This window comes from Sceloporus occidentalis, unplaced genomic scaffold (genome assembly GCF_023333645.1).
Source record: "Sceloporus occidentalis isolate IW3139 unplaced genomic scaffold, rSceOcc1.0.p SCAF_222, whole genome shotgun sequence".
Classification (NCBI taxonomy): domain Eukaryota; kingdom Metazoa; phylum Chordata; class Lepidosauria; order Squamata; family Phrynosomatidae; genus Sceloporus; species Sceloporus occidentalis.
Window position 1 is genome coordinate 951,239 of NW_028317202.1, and position 16,578 is coordinate 967,816.

Sequence of the window (16,578 nt, forward strand, 5' to 3'; positions counted from 1 at the left end):
TTACATTGGCGACCTGGCCTGAGCTCTTTGCATGGATGGATACTTTGCAGTGAGGATAAATCTCAAAGCACGTGTTAAAGAATACTTAATACAATTCTATGGCATTAACTGAATACATTCTTGATGCTTGTCCTCAAAAGTCACAGGTTTGTGTAAAATGGTGGATATTCACAGGCTCGCTCAAACGAAACACAAAAAGCCCAGAATTAATAAATAGCTTTTGTGAAAAATAAGGTTTTAGTATACAGATTTTCCAGGAGACCATTGAACAAGCTGCAGTGTATTATGGGAGTTGTAGTTCTATGCCTGTCAGGCCATGTGTCGTCAGAACACTCACCTGACCTGGAGCTGGCTCAGCATCTCTGGTCCACAGGAGTGAGTCTAGCAGTAGATGCTTGTTTCCATAGAAACGAGGGCTGCAGCTCTGCAGTGTAACAGAGAGAGAGATTGCGGGAGGGTGAAAAGAAGGCAAAAATATGGTAGCACTATGGAAGGAGTGATTCTTAGAGAGTTTTGTAAAGAGAGGGGGAGAAAGAGAAAAACAGAATGGGTGGAAGGGAGTAGAAAAAAAACTATCCAGTTTTACATGCTACAATTATGATATATATACTGACGTGAGAGATTATCTAAATATATATATACACACACATTTATATATATGATGTTACATAGGTATTTCTTTCATTATCTCACTGAAGACCAGGGGTTAGGTCAGTGGTGGGACACTGTATGGAGCAGTTTCCTGCTCTCAAGTTGAGTTGTATACAGTGCAGTGCTCCATGTTACAATCTGGATAACGCTACACTTCACTAAGCATCTGGGCATTTGTCAGAGGTATCTGATTATTATTAATATGATCTGATACCGTTTATTCTTCCTTTACGGCAAAACCTCTCGCAATAAGCACGCGAATTCAGGGCGACCTCTGTTTTTCCTGCAGCCCTTAATGGTTAGTATTAGCGGTCACATGTTTGTGCCCCCATCCCCCACCACATGTTGATCTCTGACTTATCGTTGTCTAAAATGAAGGTGTCACAAGACAACAAACAGAGATAGTTGCCACTCCATATCGCCATCATGTTTGTACACACTATGCATTCATACACTAAACATATTATTATTATTTCCATACACAAACTTAAAAAATTAATTCCCCATTATCTTGAAAACTATCGCTTTAAATTCAACTGAATTAATTTATAAAGCATACTGATTGCTTGTGCTTCTTATTTAGTGATCAGTATAACTGTTTTGGAGATGTATAGTTTAAAACTAAGGTTATAATGTATGGTTTAAAACTGAGCGACTATTTTACCACTAGAAAACTGAGATGTATCATAAAACTAGCATATTAGGCTTTGTTCTAATTATTCCTCCCTTTTCCAAAGCATATTTCTTACAAAGGAAGTTTAATGCAAATGACTCAAGTTCCTCTACAGACTTTCGTAAGTCCGAGTGTCAGACTGGGCGATTAAGACCGAGACTCTCTGTGTTTATGTATTAATTACCACAGGCAGTATGATCAATCAGGGTGTTTGTCCGTTTCACTGGCCTAAGAACAACTAGAATTATCTTAAAATATTGTATTGTCTAATAACTAGAACTGTATAAAAAATGAAAACAATCATTTTGAAAATAAATAAAATAATGTACATTCCAAGTTAAGATGTTGGTCCCATGATATGAAACGGTGCATTTTTAATACAGATAAATACGCTACTTTAGCCTAAACAACAGTAAAATGCAAACTTTGGGAAAGTGACTGATCCACTCTAAATATTTATTAAGCTGCCAACAAACACACATAATACTTATAACAAAGTCTGGAATTAAACCATCTAGGAAAATCTACGTTTAGCCACGTGGTACCCGCTGGATGAATTAAAATATATAACTATAGGAAATATTATACTATATGGTAAAAAAAATAATGACAAAATCAGTGGCACATTCACCACAGGGAACAGAATGTAACCATAGAATTTAAAGTGAAAGCAGATGGTGTATAACTGTGCTGACCGTAGGACCTCACTAGGAATCAAAATGTCTCAAAAACAGCTTTATGGGAATCCAATAAAATTTATAAAACGAAAGATACCTTTTTGGAAAAGACACTGTGGTTGGGAACAGACTTTTTAAATAGCATCTAATTCCTTATATGTATCTTAAATGTACTTTTGGTTATGAAGTTGGCAGGAGCATTTAACTGACATTTAATTGATATTCCAGATTAACCCCAAACATCCTTTAGCAGCTGTTTTTATTAGCCCAAACACCTGTTGATAACAACATTGTATTGTTTCTTTATAATTGCCATAAGTGTAGATTTGTATTAACGGATAATACACAATACATTGCAATTAATAACATGTATAGAAGATAAGTGTGCAGCTCATAATCGCAGCTAATCGTGTTTCAAAGGGAAAGCAAATAAGGCTGGGCACATATAGCATCCATCAGAACATGTGTGTAAACATACTATATATATACCGATATATATATATATATATTACACATACATGTTGTAGATGAACAGGGGCATTGCGTGTAAACGTGTTCCTAAATGAATGCCATCAGATACTTAGTCCTCCTCTTCCCATATTTCTCCCTCCCTTTATCTGGCTTTTATTCTGTAGCTCCCCCTCCTCCATGTTCAGTCTCTCTCTGGAGCTCCGTCTCCTTTTTCATAGCATTTTCTCTCGCACCGTCACGCGTCCTTCTCTTTTTCGGTCTGTCTCTCCTCCTTTCCTCGTTCCCCCTCCTCTACTGTGGCTGTCTCTTCGTGTCCCCTCCTTCCCTTCCCTCCTCCTCCCTCCCTCTCTCGCTCTCTCAGCATCCTCCGGGAGGTAGAGGAAGCAGAAAGCTGAGGGAGTGCCTTGTGCTCATGCACCGCTAGGACCAAAAAGGGGACGCATATGCCCTCCAGTGAGGGTCGGCACAGATCCGCCGGGAGTCATCTCGTTTGGGACTGTATATATTTTCCGTTCCGAAGAATATCTTTCGTTGCTTTCGTTCTCTCGGCGTCCTCTGCCTCGTTTAGCCCGTTTTGCTCCCGTCAGGCTTTCTCTCCATACTATTGATGCTCCTGTGATTTTTTTCTCTGTCATTTCCATTATTCTCTTTTCTTTCACTGCACACGCCTCTGCTTTCCTCTTCGTTTCACCTACTGGTATTCTTCTGCTTACCCTCTAGCCTCTTACCATTTGTATTTATTCTGTCCTCCATTATTCTTCCTCCTTTTCTTGTTTTTAGAATTGTCTGTTCTTCACTCCTCTTTCTCTCATGCTGATTCCTCATCTTAATTGATTCCCCTATTTTTTATCCTTCCATAATTCATTTCCTGAATCTTTTCCTGCTATTCCCCTTCTCTCTAGTACATATGTTTTATTTATAATCTTCCCTCCTACCCTATACCTCCTTTCTTCAGGGAGGGGAGGTGTGATGATGCAGAGAAAGGTGAAGCCCCCCTCAGGGGCTGGTCCAGGCCGCTCTGCGGAGCTCCGTGTCTTCCGTGGCCCTACTACTGCCGTACACGAATCACGCCTGCCTGGAGCTCCTTTGCGACGCCAACGGTCCCTAACCAATCTTTCTGTTTTGACTGATGCTGAGAAGAAGTTACGCCTTTGTGGCCCTGACTGGTGTGATGACTTATCTACTGTGACTCCCCCTAGGAGCCACAATGCAGCGCCTGCTTCACCTGCCATGTCGCGGGCTCTGTCTCGTTCAGAACACTCATTACTCCAGCCCAAAACACCTAGCCGTATACCCCGGGGCCCATATGCAGAGGTCAAGCCTCTCAGCAAAGCACAAGAGACTGCGCCCAGCGGCCCTGGAGTGGATGATTCCAGTAAAGAGTCTGCTGATGACAAGAAGACATTTCTGAAGGTGGACCCAGAATTAGTGGTGACTGTACTGGGCGATTTGGAGCAACTGCTCTTCAGCCAGATGTTGGGTGAGATGGCAGACCTCATGGGCTGGGAACTTGGGATAGGGGGGAGGAAGGGAAAGTTTTCTGCATGACACACTGCATGGGACATTAGGTGGCCTACATTAAAAACAGTACCGAAAATAATTGCATCGCTTAAACATGCAGGAAATCTCAGTGATGATAAAAGTCTGATTATAAGAGGTGAATTAAATGTGAAATGTGTGTAGTGAAATGGTGTTTTAGGCATTAGGTAAATCAGTGGAATAGATGCATTAAAGCTGTCTCTGGTATAAGTGAGATTGGAAGAATGGAGGTAGATGAGAGAAGCCACACAAATGATACTGACTACTATATTAAATTAAACGGCTAGGAGATCCTCTATGGAATCATGTGTTCTATGGGTCCTTGACTACTTGCATTTGGTGAGAACCTGTCACTTGCTAACTGTAATTATTATATTGTGTTTTTGCAAGACTGCACATATATAGAAATGGTATGAATGGCAGAGAAAAAAAGAGACGGGATGATAAGAATGTTACTTTTGCAACTTTAGGCCAACAGACTAAAAGCTTTTGTTCCTACTAGTATGCCTGAAGCATCCACATTATGACTGAATAGGCCCTAAAGTATTTAATTCATAACTAGTATTACCTCTAGAAATTATGGACAAGGCAGACATAGAGAATGAACATTAGTGGTATGCATATTAATCACTGTGTGATATTAATTACTCAAATGTTGCATAATTAGAAAAGGCCACATGGTGACCTAGAGCTTGGGGCTATTCATGCTAAAAGGGTGGCATTGAGTCCTATTGTGGCATTTAGAGATATTTTGTGCTGAAATACAAGTGACAATTAACTCTTTCTATCAGATGATGTGAAATACATTTGTGAAGGACCTGAAATTGTTTAGTGTAAGTGATAAGATGATGTTGAGTGGTGCAATAATACAGTTTTGCCCATGTAGAACTTGTCTGGTAAGAAATGGTGTGAACTGAGGATATAGCTGTATGTTAATCTAGGTTAAGGTGTTTCTTGGGGCACCACTGAAGTTACCATATCGTGCTAATTAAAAACAACAAAGGTCTGGTTCACAGGGATATAGATAGGATAATAACTTTTCGTAGAGCATGGACTCTACTTTGACCCATTCAAGTTAACAAGTTTTAACCCCCTTGCACAGTGGGCTACTTAGAAAATAAAATACGGAACAATCCCTCAATGGGGTTAATGGTAAAACACTGATGGCAGAGCTGGACTGGCTGGGGCAAAGGAAGAGCAGATAAAACAGTGTGGCACACTGAGAAGTGGCATAGGTGCATGAATAACAGCACACACTGCATGATGGAGGTGCAGAGCTAATGCTGTATGTGTGGGAGTGGTACTTCGCTGCTTATGACTGTAAAATCTCTTTGTTCACACGCGCACACTGCATTGCTGCAGGCACAAAAAATACTATACATTGTGTGAAGCAGGTAAAATAAGATATATATATATATATATATATATAAGTATATATATATATTTATATATAACAGTCAGCATACAGCAAGGCATATCACAGCTTCCATGTCTGTAGACATGCATCAATCTTTTTTTAATATAGCAGAGTGTATGCACTCTATTGGTATTTGCCATTCTTTAATAATGCAACATGTTCATCACCTCTGTTTATAGTGACACATCTTATATTCGGTGTAACGTGATCGTTTTCTGTACACATATTATCAACATAGTACTGTGCAGTATCATTTGTAATCATTTTGCGTGTCTCCTAGACATACTCTGCTGTTCATACGCTTAGTATGTGGATACTAGACATTGTTGAACCGTACGGAATGATGCTTGTCAGGCCACTGAAATATGGTAGAGGGTGTCCATTATCAATGTATGGATGTCAAGTGATGTTGCACAGAGCACAGTTGTTTACAGGATGGTCCCAGGGTCTGTATGTCATTTGACAGAACATAGCCTCCATCCTACAAGTATTTCATACAGAAGGGCTATTCATTACATTCTCTAGGCTTGACATACAGATTACAGATACATAGCTTTAACATTGGTGGGGGTAGAACTTGTTAAGGAATCCTCAATTTGGGTCACAGAGTCATTGCGTTCACCCCCCAGCAAAAACATATCACTCAGTGTCTGATCGGCTCCCCCGCATGACTGTGCTAATAATAACCTTCTCCAAAGAACAGGCACTCACAATCATGGCAAAATACAATGGCTTTGTATACATAAATATTATATACTGTAAGTGACTGCTACAATGTAGCTAGCACAATGTTTGCTGCCTTTGTGTGTGTGTTCTGCGCTATAGTGTCCTTCAAATATCTGTTATCCTTTTACAATTTGGGCCGGGTAGAATAGCGGATGCCAGGTGCTGTTAATATTTTAATTGTGTTTACAGTGCACATAGAGCAGATCATTGGTTGAGGGCTATTTGTTGGCAGCCTGTAAATTGTTTGGTCCCGTGGATCAAGGATCTGTATACTCATGTGTGCATGAAGTGTGTTGATATAACAAGCATGGTGTAAAAGAGATCCTGAATGACCTTCAAGCTCAAAGACACAGCAACGATGATAACAGAGTGAGATGGTTTGGGTGCCTGTGACCCAACAAACTGCCAATTCAAAGGCATGGCCAAATAACCCAAAAACTTACATGCATAATGCTTCTTCTGTGAACTAATCCCATTATTTATGAAATTAAGGCAAATCCACATAAATAAAATGAGCAATGTCAACATGTGTCTGTAAATGCACAATGAATGGGATTTGCAAAGACATTGTGCCTAGAGGCCAATTACATGTAAATTAGGCCCTATTCACACTGAAAAGGTGCCAAATTTGTCATAGTACTCTCCTTGCCAGGCATAGTGAATGCCATTTATATAAGCATATCAGTATAAAGGCAATAGTCTGTAAAGATTCTGTATAGTACCATATAGTACTAAGCCCAGAGACTTGGTGTTCTCCACTGCATGAGATTATGGGTTGGCGTGAGCAAATTAGGTTAAGAATAATCACCTTTTTACCTCTATAACCACTATATACATTGACCCCTCGGAGCAAATGTTCACTGTACTGAACAGCCTTTAAACAGAGCTGAAGCAATAAGCCAGTATCACAACCTCATGCTGATGAGCCCCGTTAAGGATGAAACAGCTGTCCATGAATGTGATCTGGCTTTTGCATCTCAGTCCTGCGTGCATTTGCTCCAAGGGTTCCATATATAAAGTGAATATAGAGGCGAGTCTCTGGGCTTATCTGGTGGTTGCCTCTGTGACCCCCTTCATTTTAAGTGGAGGGGTTTTCCTATCACCTTTACCCCGCTACTTGCCCTATCTCTGATCCACACTCATAAAGATTATACTTTCCTACATATGTCCAGCACCGGCCTGCTTCAGAGTTGCCTCACTGCTGACAAACACAGTTGTAGTCAGTTTACTTTCACACATGGTGTGAAAGATGTACTAAGATGAGTTGGAAAACTCTCACTCCCAAGGGAGCTCTCCAATTTCCCTCTTACCCTGTTGAGCCTGTGTAAGAAACTGTAAAGTCTCCCAGAAACACAGATGGCAGATAAGGATCAATTGCCCATACAGTTGAAACACCATACCTTTTCTTCAAGCTTTTACTACCCCCATTGCACGGACAATTAAGGTCACCAACACATTATCTAGAACATTGACGTGTGAACTTTCTGTTCTCCAATTCATGCACATTTTCTAGTCTTCTCTCTCCTTTTTTTCTGATGTGTACATGTTAACTTCTTAAATCACAGGGGAATTCTTCTTTTAATTGTCCAAAATCATTATGTCTTCATAAGACCATGTGGTCAGTTCACTCAGGGCTACATTTGCCTGACATGACCTAATAACTGACCATGCCCCCAAACATTCACAAGGTAATGACTAACTTTTCTGCAAGGCAAACAGGGCCCAAGCCTGAAACAAAACTCATCTTCTTATTAAGCTGAGTCTGACTAGACCCTGGGAGGGGTAGTAGGCTTTCTTCATGGTGTTTCCCATTATGGAGCATGCTTCTCCTTTATGCCGACACACAATACAGCACTGTGATTTGATATTGCATACCTCCTAGTGTCACGATTTTCATTGGACAGTTTTTGGCCGCTGTACTGCTGTATCCGGTAGCTTTTTCATGCAGTGGGGACCATGGGCCAGTTGGGGCAAAATCTCCTGTGGAGGCCTCATTGTAATGCTTTGGAACTGAGTGCTGTGATGTGGCTATTTGGGTAAGGTGGGTGGAGTGGCTATGTCTCTCGCTCCTTCCACTTCTCGCACGATTATTTATTGTTATATATAGAGCCATCATATTCCGCAGCGGTGTACAACAGGGCATAACAAGTAGTGTATAAGAGAACAATTTGACTTACAGAAACAAGGGATAAAGAAGGACCTGCTTAGACAAGCTTAAAATCTAGAGGCACTGTTCCTGCCTCCCACAGCCTCTTGCCACATGCAACAACATAGGTGTCCCAAATACTGTGTTGAGATGCCAATGTAGTCAATAATGGGGTTCATTCGTAGAGATCCATACAAGAGGACCACAGTTTTCTTCTAGCCCACCACAGGAGAACCCCTAAAAAAATTAATTGAGGATGTCTTTGCTGGTCGGGAATAACACCTTTGGAAGGATGGGCCACACAAATACAATGTGCAATTTTGAACCGTGGCTATTTTTAGTGAGAAACTCAGGAAGCTGGCCTTTCCCCAAGCTGAGCTCATGAGGTGAGACTTCATTTAACCCTCAGAGTACCGGATACAGGTCAACTGAGCTCAGAATGCCCGCTACATAGTGGCTCTCATGTGTGTTCATCAGTTAATAATGACTATAAATGATCATTTAAATAGCGTTTCTTTAATGTTGTGGGTCTGCTGTGGTGCAAAATCATTGGCATACTTGTGGAACTGGTTTTTCTACCTATTATGTTTCTTTAGCAGAACTATGAAATTTAAACCCAAATGCCTAAATTGTGGTATGTTGTGTACAATCACCAAGAACAGACTGGGGTTAAAAAATGTCCCTTTAAGGCCAGCAGATTAATCACGTGTGTGCGGCTGTACTAAGGATACACGATGTCACTCTTTACAGTTTTACATCACTCAGGTAGACTCTTGCAGCATGTGGTTGGGCACCAAAGTGTTCTATTGCCAACAGTCCTGGCTCGACTGTCACCTACATGTGTTCAGTCTGCATGTATGTACAACCACAATTATTAGATAAGTTTACTACTCTCTACTTATGAACCGATAGTATATTTTCCCTTGTGGAGTGTACACATGTGTACAGATATCAGTGGCCAAGGACAATGTGTCAGGGCAGTTACATTTTCTTCTACTTGCCCATGTACACCAACATTTCTTGGATCAGTGAATCATCCTGATTGGAGAACAAAGGCTAACATGTTAACTTTCTGGGCTCCTGTTTCTGAAGGACACAGGAGCAAAGAGTAGCTGTACATATGGATGGATGCCTTAAATCATGCATAGGCACATTGAAATGTGAAGATAAAACCGAGTCCATCCATTAAATGTTTGGAGGTATTGACCAATAATGATCCGTGTATTTATATTGCCATTAAGAAAATGTGAAGCATAATTCAAGGCTCCTTTGATGGACAAGTTGGAGCCCCATCAATCTGTCAAGTGTGTTATAGAAACCATCAATTAAAAAAAATCTATTTCAAGGTTCCAGGATGAAAACATAGTTTATAAGTAGACCTTGGCTGCAGGAAGATTGAAGATTGAGAGACACAGAGGGTTAATGCACAACAGAGAAAGAGAATATTCTGACATAAGGAGAGTGATAGGGGAGAAGCAGAAGGGGAGGGAGGACTGTGCAGCTGGGCTGCTTGTTATGCAGACAGGATGTGAGACACACATAGAGCCTGCTGTTCTACACAAACAGCATTTTACATACTCCGCCGTGCCTCTGTCACACTGCTGTATCATACTTTATGAGATCTGCTCTGTATCGGGAGTGAAAATGAATCATCACTTTGTCTCATGCGCATCACCGCATTAAGCATAGAATGCCGTACTCATTTGCACTTCAAGTATGTCTAGCATAAGAGCAAATTACTATACAATATAGCTCTTTTTTTTTTACTGGTGATACAATGACCAGTACCTCTAGGACTAGTGCAGTGGTACAGAGCTTGGCACCTTAGCAGTGATTTGACTTGCTTATCTTTCTGATGACTATGACTTAAATGAAATTACTATGGCAACAGAGTCAGCCCAGCCAGCCTCTCGTCTCTATGGCAACAAAAGCCAAACCACCATGTAAAGGCTGTGTGGTGTATTTCATTATATACCTGCATGCACCCTCGCAGAATGCAGCCATAGTGATGAGTTAGCTTATTATATATTGCTTTTCTTGTGAATGGTTTAGTGGTTTGTATACAGTGTAATAATGTCACATTTGTTTTTGAATTCATACTGTACATGTTATTATAGAACAGCTATATTAAAAAATATTTAGAACATTTGAATAGTATGTTTTTATTTATATGAGCCTATATATATATATATATATATATATATATATATATATATATATATGCAGTGAAACAACAGAGATTGTGGTGCACATATCAAAAAGCAACACTACAGCTCTTAGCTAGTTCATCTCATTCTTAAGTGTCACCGTATTAATAACAAAACACACCAAATACTTCTGGAAATGTTTTAAAACTGACTCCAGTCCAAGCCGAGAATTAAACCTGACAGACAGTGATTTCAGATTTGGTAGGCCCACCAGCTCGGGGACCCCGTGCCTGCAAACTTCCAATGTTCCAACATTTTAAGAAAGCAAAGAAAGTTTGATCTTTTTAAAGGGGGTTTCTCTTCTTGTCCACATGAAATCTATTAGACACATGAAATCTTCTTGTCCACATGAAGTCTATTAGACACGCTAGTGTTGCCACATATAACAGCGCCCTAGCATTTAAACGAAGGTATTTCGAAACATTTCCACTGATTCAAAATCAGAAAGCACAAGCGTTGGGTTTGTTTTGATGAATGAATTCAGATGCTTGAAGCTGTGAAGGTGATAGTTCCCCTTCGAATAAATTTTGAGTTCAGCACCGTGAAACTATTAAATCCAGATTGCAGATTAATTTAGTATAACCACACTACCTCTTGGGATATGCTTGTTTGCATGACTTCACCGTGGGGGCGGAATTATGATTGAGTGCTTTGCCGATAAGCCACATACTTTGCCGTTGAACCAAGTGATAGGGTTGAGGGTGAGCTATATAGAACAAAAAACTATATATTTTTTCCCTGGTGAAAATCTTGGTATATTGGGTGGAGACATCAGGTAGTTTGTTGTGGAACTTCAGATCCCATGATGCACTCGTGCTGATCAGCCAGCTAGAGCAGAACAACTCAGGCTGGCTGAGCATTGGGGAGTTGAAGTTCTAAAATAGAGCAAAGAGCTACCTGTTGTCTGCCTGTTGTCTTATTTACATGATTAAATACACAAAGCATAACATTTAGTTTATTCTGTCATGATGAGGAACTGGTTCTGTTAGAAGTAACAGATTAAAAAAGAAGAAATTGCAACATGAGGATGCTTGGAAAATTCGCAAATCAAAGTCGCTTATTAGGATCTTTATAATTTATAAAACCAGTGATTCAGTAACAATATACTGAGAAGTCATTCAGCATAATAACATATAATTTGATGACAGATAACCACTTGGCCCATCTGGTCTGCCCATTTTCCTGATCTAAAGACCTTAATCAGTCCTTCTGCTGAGAGGCTATTCCACTTACCTACAACCCTCTTGCTAAAACCTCCTTACATTACATATAAGCCTCTGGTCCTCTAGTTTTAGAGGTGTGCTTACGACTATAAACATGTCTGGATGTTTGCCCAAATCTTAAACGGTTTTAATTTTATTAGTAGATATACTAGTTATTAGCGTGTTATTGTCAATTTAAATAATAAACATTATTTCATTGTAACTTAGTAGGTAAAATATTTGTGTGTTACTCCTGAAAAAAAAGACTGGCTATTATATAATTCATTTTTGTGGAATGGTTTGAGCGTTTTGCAAAAGTTCCTGCTAAAAGGAAAAAAGTTTTATGCCAACTGGTGCTGTATGCTAAAAGCGAAATAGCAACCCCACCTTGGAAAGTCTGAGTAGTACAATGTTATAGAATAACATGCTCATTATCAGTTATATATGGTAACACTATCATGACCAGTTATTTATGTATGCTGCTCTGGCTAAAACTTCTTTATCCAAGGCCAAATTGTGTTTTACTCTTTGTCTTTGATTTTGAAGTCCCAAAAGATAATATACACTTTTTTTTTATCCCTCCGACCCATAGAGCCATAGAATATAATGGAACTTGCCCTGGCACCAGGAGCACGTTGAGCACCACGCTTCAGTGAGCTGAGGAATTCTTTGCTGTGACAATTCTTCTGTTCCGCACGGTGCTGGCAAATTATATGTTAGCCGAAGGAATTCAAACTGTTTCAATAAACATGCGTATATTAGAAAGGGGCCCTACTCGCCTTCTTGCTAAATCCTGATTACCAAATGTACAGCGCTGCAGCATAGGTTGGCGCTATCTAATTAAATTACGGTACTTGTAATAGTAAATCTGGTGCCAACTTTACATTGGGCTTGGATACTATTTTGATTTCTAAGAATAGCAGTTTTTGTAAAAATGTATCATTTCTAGTCAGTACTCCCATTTTTCAGATAGCCGGACCCTCTACCTATATAAAATATAATGCCCATATGTTTTGGTGTCTTTTGATCAAGATGTTATACTGAATTAATGGTCTGTCTTTGAAGGTATGTGTTATGATTAGGAATCAGTGTGTTTGTCTAGTAGAATAAATACGGTAAAAGATCTGAAATACATACACATGACTACTATGCAGCTGCTTGAAAACACTGTGTTCTGTAAAAAATAGAAATGTTTTAAACCAGAAAAAACAACCTAATACTTGATATTACTAATAAAAAAACCGATGAGCGTTTCCATTTCAATTCTGGACTAAGTGTTTTGACAACAGCCAAACACAAGAGCCTGTGTATATTATTTTGTTTGTCAATTCTTGAGAATATAGGCTCACCCCCCCCCCACACACACAATAAAAAACTTAAGGCACCACACCCAATGTTTCTAGTTTTCCTTCCCAGAATAATTGGCACAAACCCTAGTTTTTCCCTTCATTGTCTAATATCGATAGTAGTCACGTACTAGGACTAATACAAGCCTTTACATGCTGTGATGGAAAATGATTTTCAATGAAACATAATGTACAGGGAACCAAATTCATAGAAGCATTGCTGCTGGTCCATACAGCGGACCTGATCAGCAGAGCCATGGCTGCCTTGTAACATTGGGTTTCTGGGTAGCCTGGGTTCCCACATCAGAGATCCTTGGGTCTATCTAATATTTCCATTGTCAGTATAGAATCCAGGCTATAATGGAAAATTAATCAAAATCATATTAGCCTAAAGTAACAATTATTTTCAAAAAACAATTCATGTATACGCCTATGGATGCAATATCTGTCCTTCATGGTCCCTACAACTTTAGAAATCATATTTATATAAGAGCTGGGTAGATCTAGGTCATAAACAAAGAAAGAAATGTGGTGCCATTGTTCAGAGTTTTGTGTCCAAGGATGTAGGGACCCACTGTATGGTTTCACAAAGTGTGCCAATCACAGGTAAGAAATGGAAATCTTTCAATATTCATTATGGGTTACAGAAAAAAAAGAGATAAGGAAATTTGGAAGATCAAAACAGGAAAATGGTCTACAGGTAATGGAAGAAGACTCCATAAATGGAGAGTTGGTCTGCTAGATGAAGCCAAATGTAGTTACTAAAATTATGTTTGGGGGCATTTAATCGGGAGCGGTATCAATCGACATATCTAAGGTTTTATACTGTAGATTGCACAATTGTCTTAGTCTGTCAGTTCTTACTTTGTCATAGCCTTTAATTGTACGTACTGGAATAATTTTGAAAAATGTTGGCACTGTATAAATGAAAGATAATAGTAATACTATTAATATAGAGAAATAATATCAGAGCAGCGTAGATGTGGAAACGATGCTGGTTTGCGATCCAGGTAAAGGGGACCAGGAGAAAGCAGCAATGTGTAGGGAGCATGGAACAGACATAAGCGAGTGAGAGATTCACTGAGATGTGGAGGGTAGAATTAAGTAAAGTTTAAAAAGCTGTTAAAACAGTTATTTAATATATTAAAATCTTTTCGGGCTGGTTTGCCTTATATACTTGTATCTCATTAATAGTTCTTGTTCACTACAACATTTCTAAACGAGACCCTACTGATTCACATTGAGTCAGTCAAGACATCTTTAACACAGTTAAGAGAAGTATTGAGTCATATCAAGACTATTTTAAAATAGGCATGCAGAAGGGCTGGAGTGATACATTTTGCAAACATGTTTATAGAAAATAGCTTGCTTACATTAGTAAGGTTCTCAGACTTGTTCATCTATATGCAGACTAACCACGGTATTTCGTCATTCTGGCACACTGGACTCGTGTTCTGCTTACTTTATGGGCATCCGTGTTAAGATAGCGTACACGTGATTGCTTGTCATTACACCCATTGACTTCAGAGGGAGCTCAGTTCCCTTTGAATAGAATGGGGCACTACTATGCATGTAGAAGAAGTGTACCTAAAAATTATCCCTGCCTTTATTTTTTTAAATCTAACCAATAAAATGCTAAAATGCACCAGTGGGTACCAGTATCAATTTAACAATAAAGTAGTGCTGGACCTCAAACAATCTGGACCTATGCTTATGACTGATTTGCAGAATAAACATGTAATTCAGAGGAGATGTGAAGGGTAAATTTGAAACACAACACATGAGAAAGCATAGAATCACGCCTAGCATTTAACCTTTAATATATTCTACAAGGGTCATATACCACCTCCACAGACCGACCCTGATCTTTCTAACATTGTGGAAATACCAAGCATGATAATGAGAATGAATGGACAGAATAAAATGCGTTATGTTGATTCATTTTCATTTGTTTCCATGTTTGGTCATTTTTGCGTTGAGAATTACAAATTCCATAGGTAAGAGATTCTAAAACCCACAGAAACACAGATAAAGTTTGCCTGGGTGGTATTGTAAAGGCAGGCACGTAAGCATATGGTAAAAGATTAGCACACTCATGAGCATTTATTAAAAATGAGAATGAATCTACTGTACTGGTCTTCTCTAACATTAGTGCTCTGATCCTTTAATATTTACTATTTATTAATAAATTGGATAGAAAATGGTATTATGTTTCTTAATAGATACTACTTTAGTGTTTTAGGTGTTTTAGATCCTCCACCAGTAAGCAAGTCAAAGTAAACCATGTCATGCATTACCATGTTCCTAGCATTAGCAATATTCCTATGTTGTATTGTAACTATACAAGTTATAATATACAAGGTGTAATAATGGTGAGCTGTGTATAATAATGAAGTAATTCTGGAAATATATTACATGGTAATGAACCTAGTATTTCTTTCTATGGTATTGGAGTATGGGTATGTTGTAGCGACCACTGGTGAAACACATTATTACCGTATTTGCTCGACCTCAAATGGGTCTGACTATGAGACGACTAAGATCCAGATCCTCCGCAGCTGCAGGGGACCTGGATCCGCCTGTCTCATCCCCCCCCCCCTCCGTCCCACTTACCGGTGCTTCTGAGTCCCCGGTGTGCTGCCGGGGCAGTGTGTAGATGCCACACCTCCTTCCGGCTGCAGCGTAAGTTGTCTACGCGAATCGCGTAGACATCTATACGCTGCTCCGGCTGCATGACAGGGGAGTCAGAAGCACCGGTAAGTTTGCGGGGGGCGGGGGAGTGTTAAATGGGGGGCTTAAGGCATTTCTGGAGGCAGAGTGTTCTATGAAATGCCTTTTAACCCCCTTAATGCCACTCTGCCACCAGAAATGCCTTTTTAACTCTCTATACGCCACTCTGCCTCCTGAAATGCCTTAAACAACCCTATATGCCACTCTGCCCCATAATATGCCTTTCAACCCCCTTAATGCCAGGGTGACATATAGGGGTATAAGGCATTTCTAGAGGCAGAGTGGCACATAGGGGGTCAAAAGGCATATCATGGGGCACAGTGGCATATAGGGTTAAAAGGCATATCATGGGGCACAGTGGCATATAGGGTTAAAAGGCATATCATGGGGCATAGTGGCATATAGGGGGTATAAGGCATTTCTGGGGCAGATGTGCATAACTGGGGGGGCAGGTTGGAAAATAGAAGGAAATAAAACCAAAATATTTTTCTCAATCATAGCTTTTATTAAAAAAAATAGTTTACATGAATTAACATTTACTGGTAAAACTTTTCCTATAGGGTCGTCTTATATTCAGACTTTTTCTTTTTTTCCTAAATTAATATTCAGATTTGGGGGGGTCGTCTTATAATCAGGGTTGTCTTATAATCAAGCAAATATGGTATTTATAATGCCATCATATAAGTAGTACATCACATAACAGCTTTGATTTATAGAAACAAAATGTGAGAACAAACAAGCTTACAATCTAGGAGGAAGGGGTATGTAGGGAAAATACAAACGGTTGAGGTGG

At 39.5% G+C, this 16,578-nt stretch overlaps 1 protein-coding gene across 1 annotated transcript in view; it reads left to right on the forward strand.

The window, feature by feature from the left end:
• Positions 1-3,441: 3,441 nt before the first annotated feature.
• LOC149276992 (neuron navigator 1-like) overlaps positions 3,442-16,578 on the forward strand; it is a 61,915-nt gene continuing 48,778 nt past the window's right edge. Inside the window, exon 1 of the mRNA XM_089503177.1 lies at positions 3,442-3,952. Within this exon, the coding sequence (XP_089359303.1) occupies positions 3,442-3,952 (511 nt within the window). The remainder of the gene's footprint in view (positions 3,953-16,578) is intronic.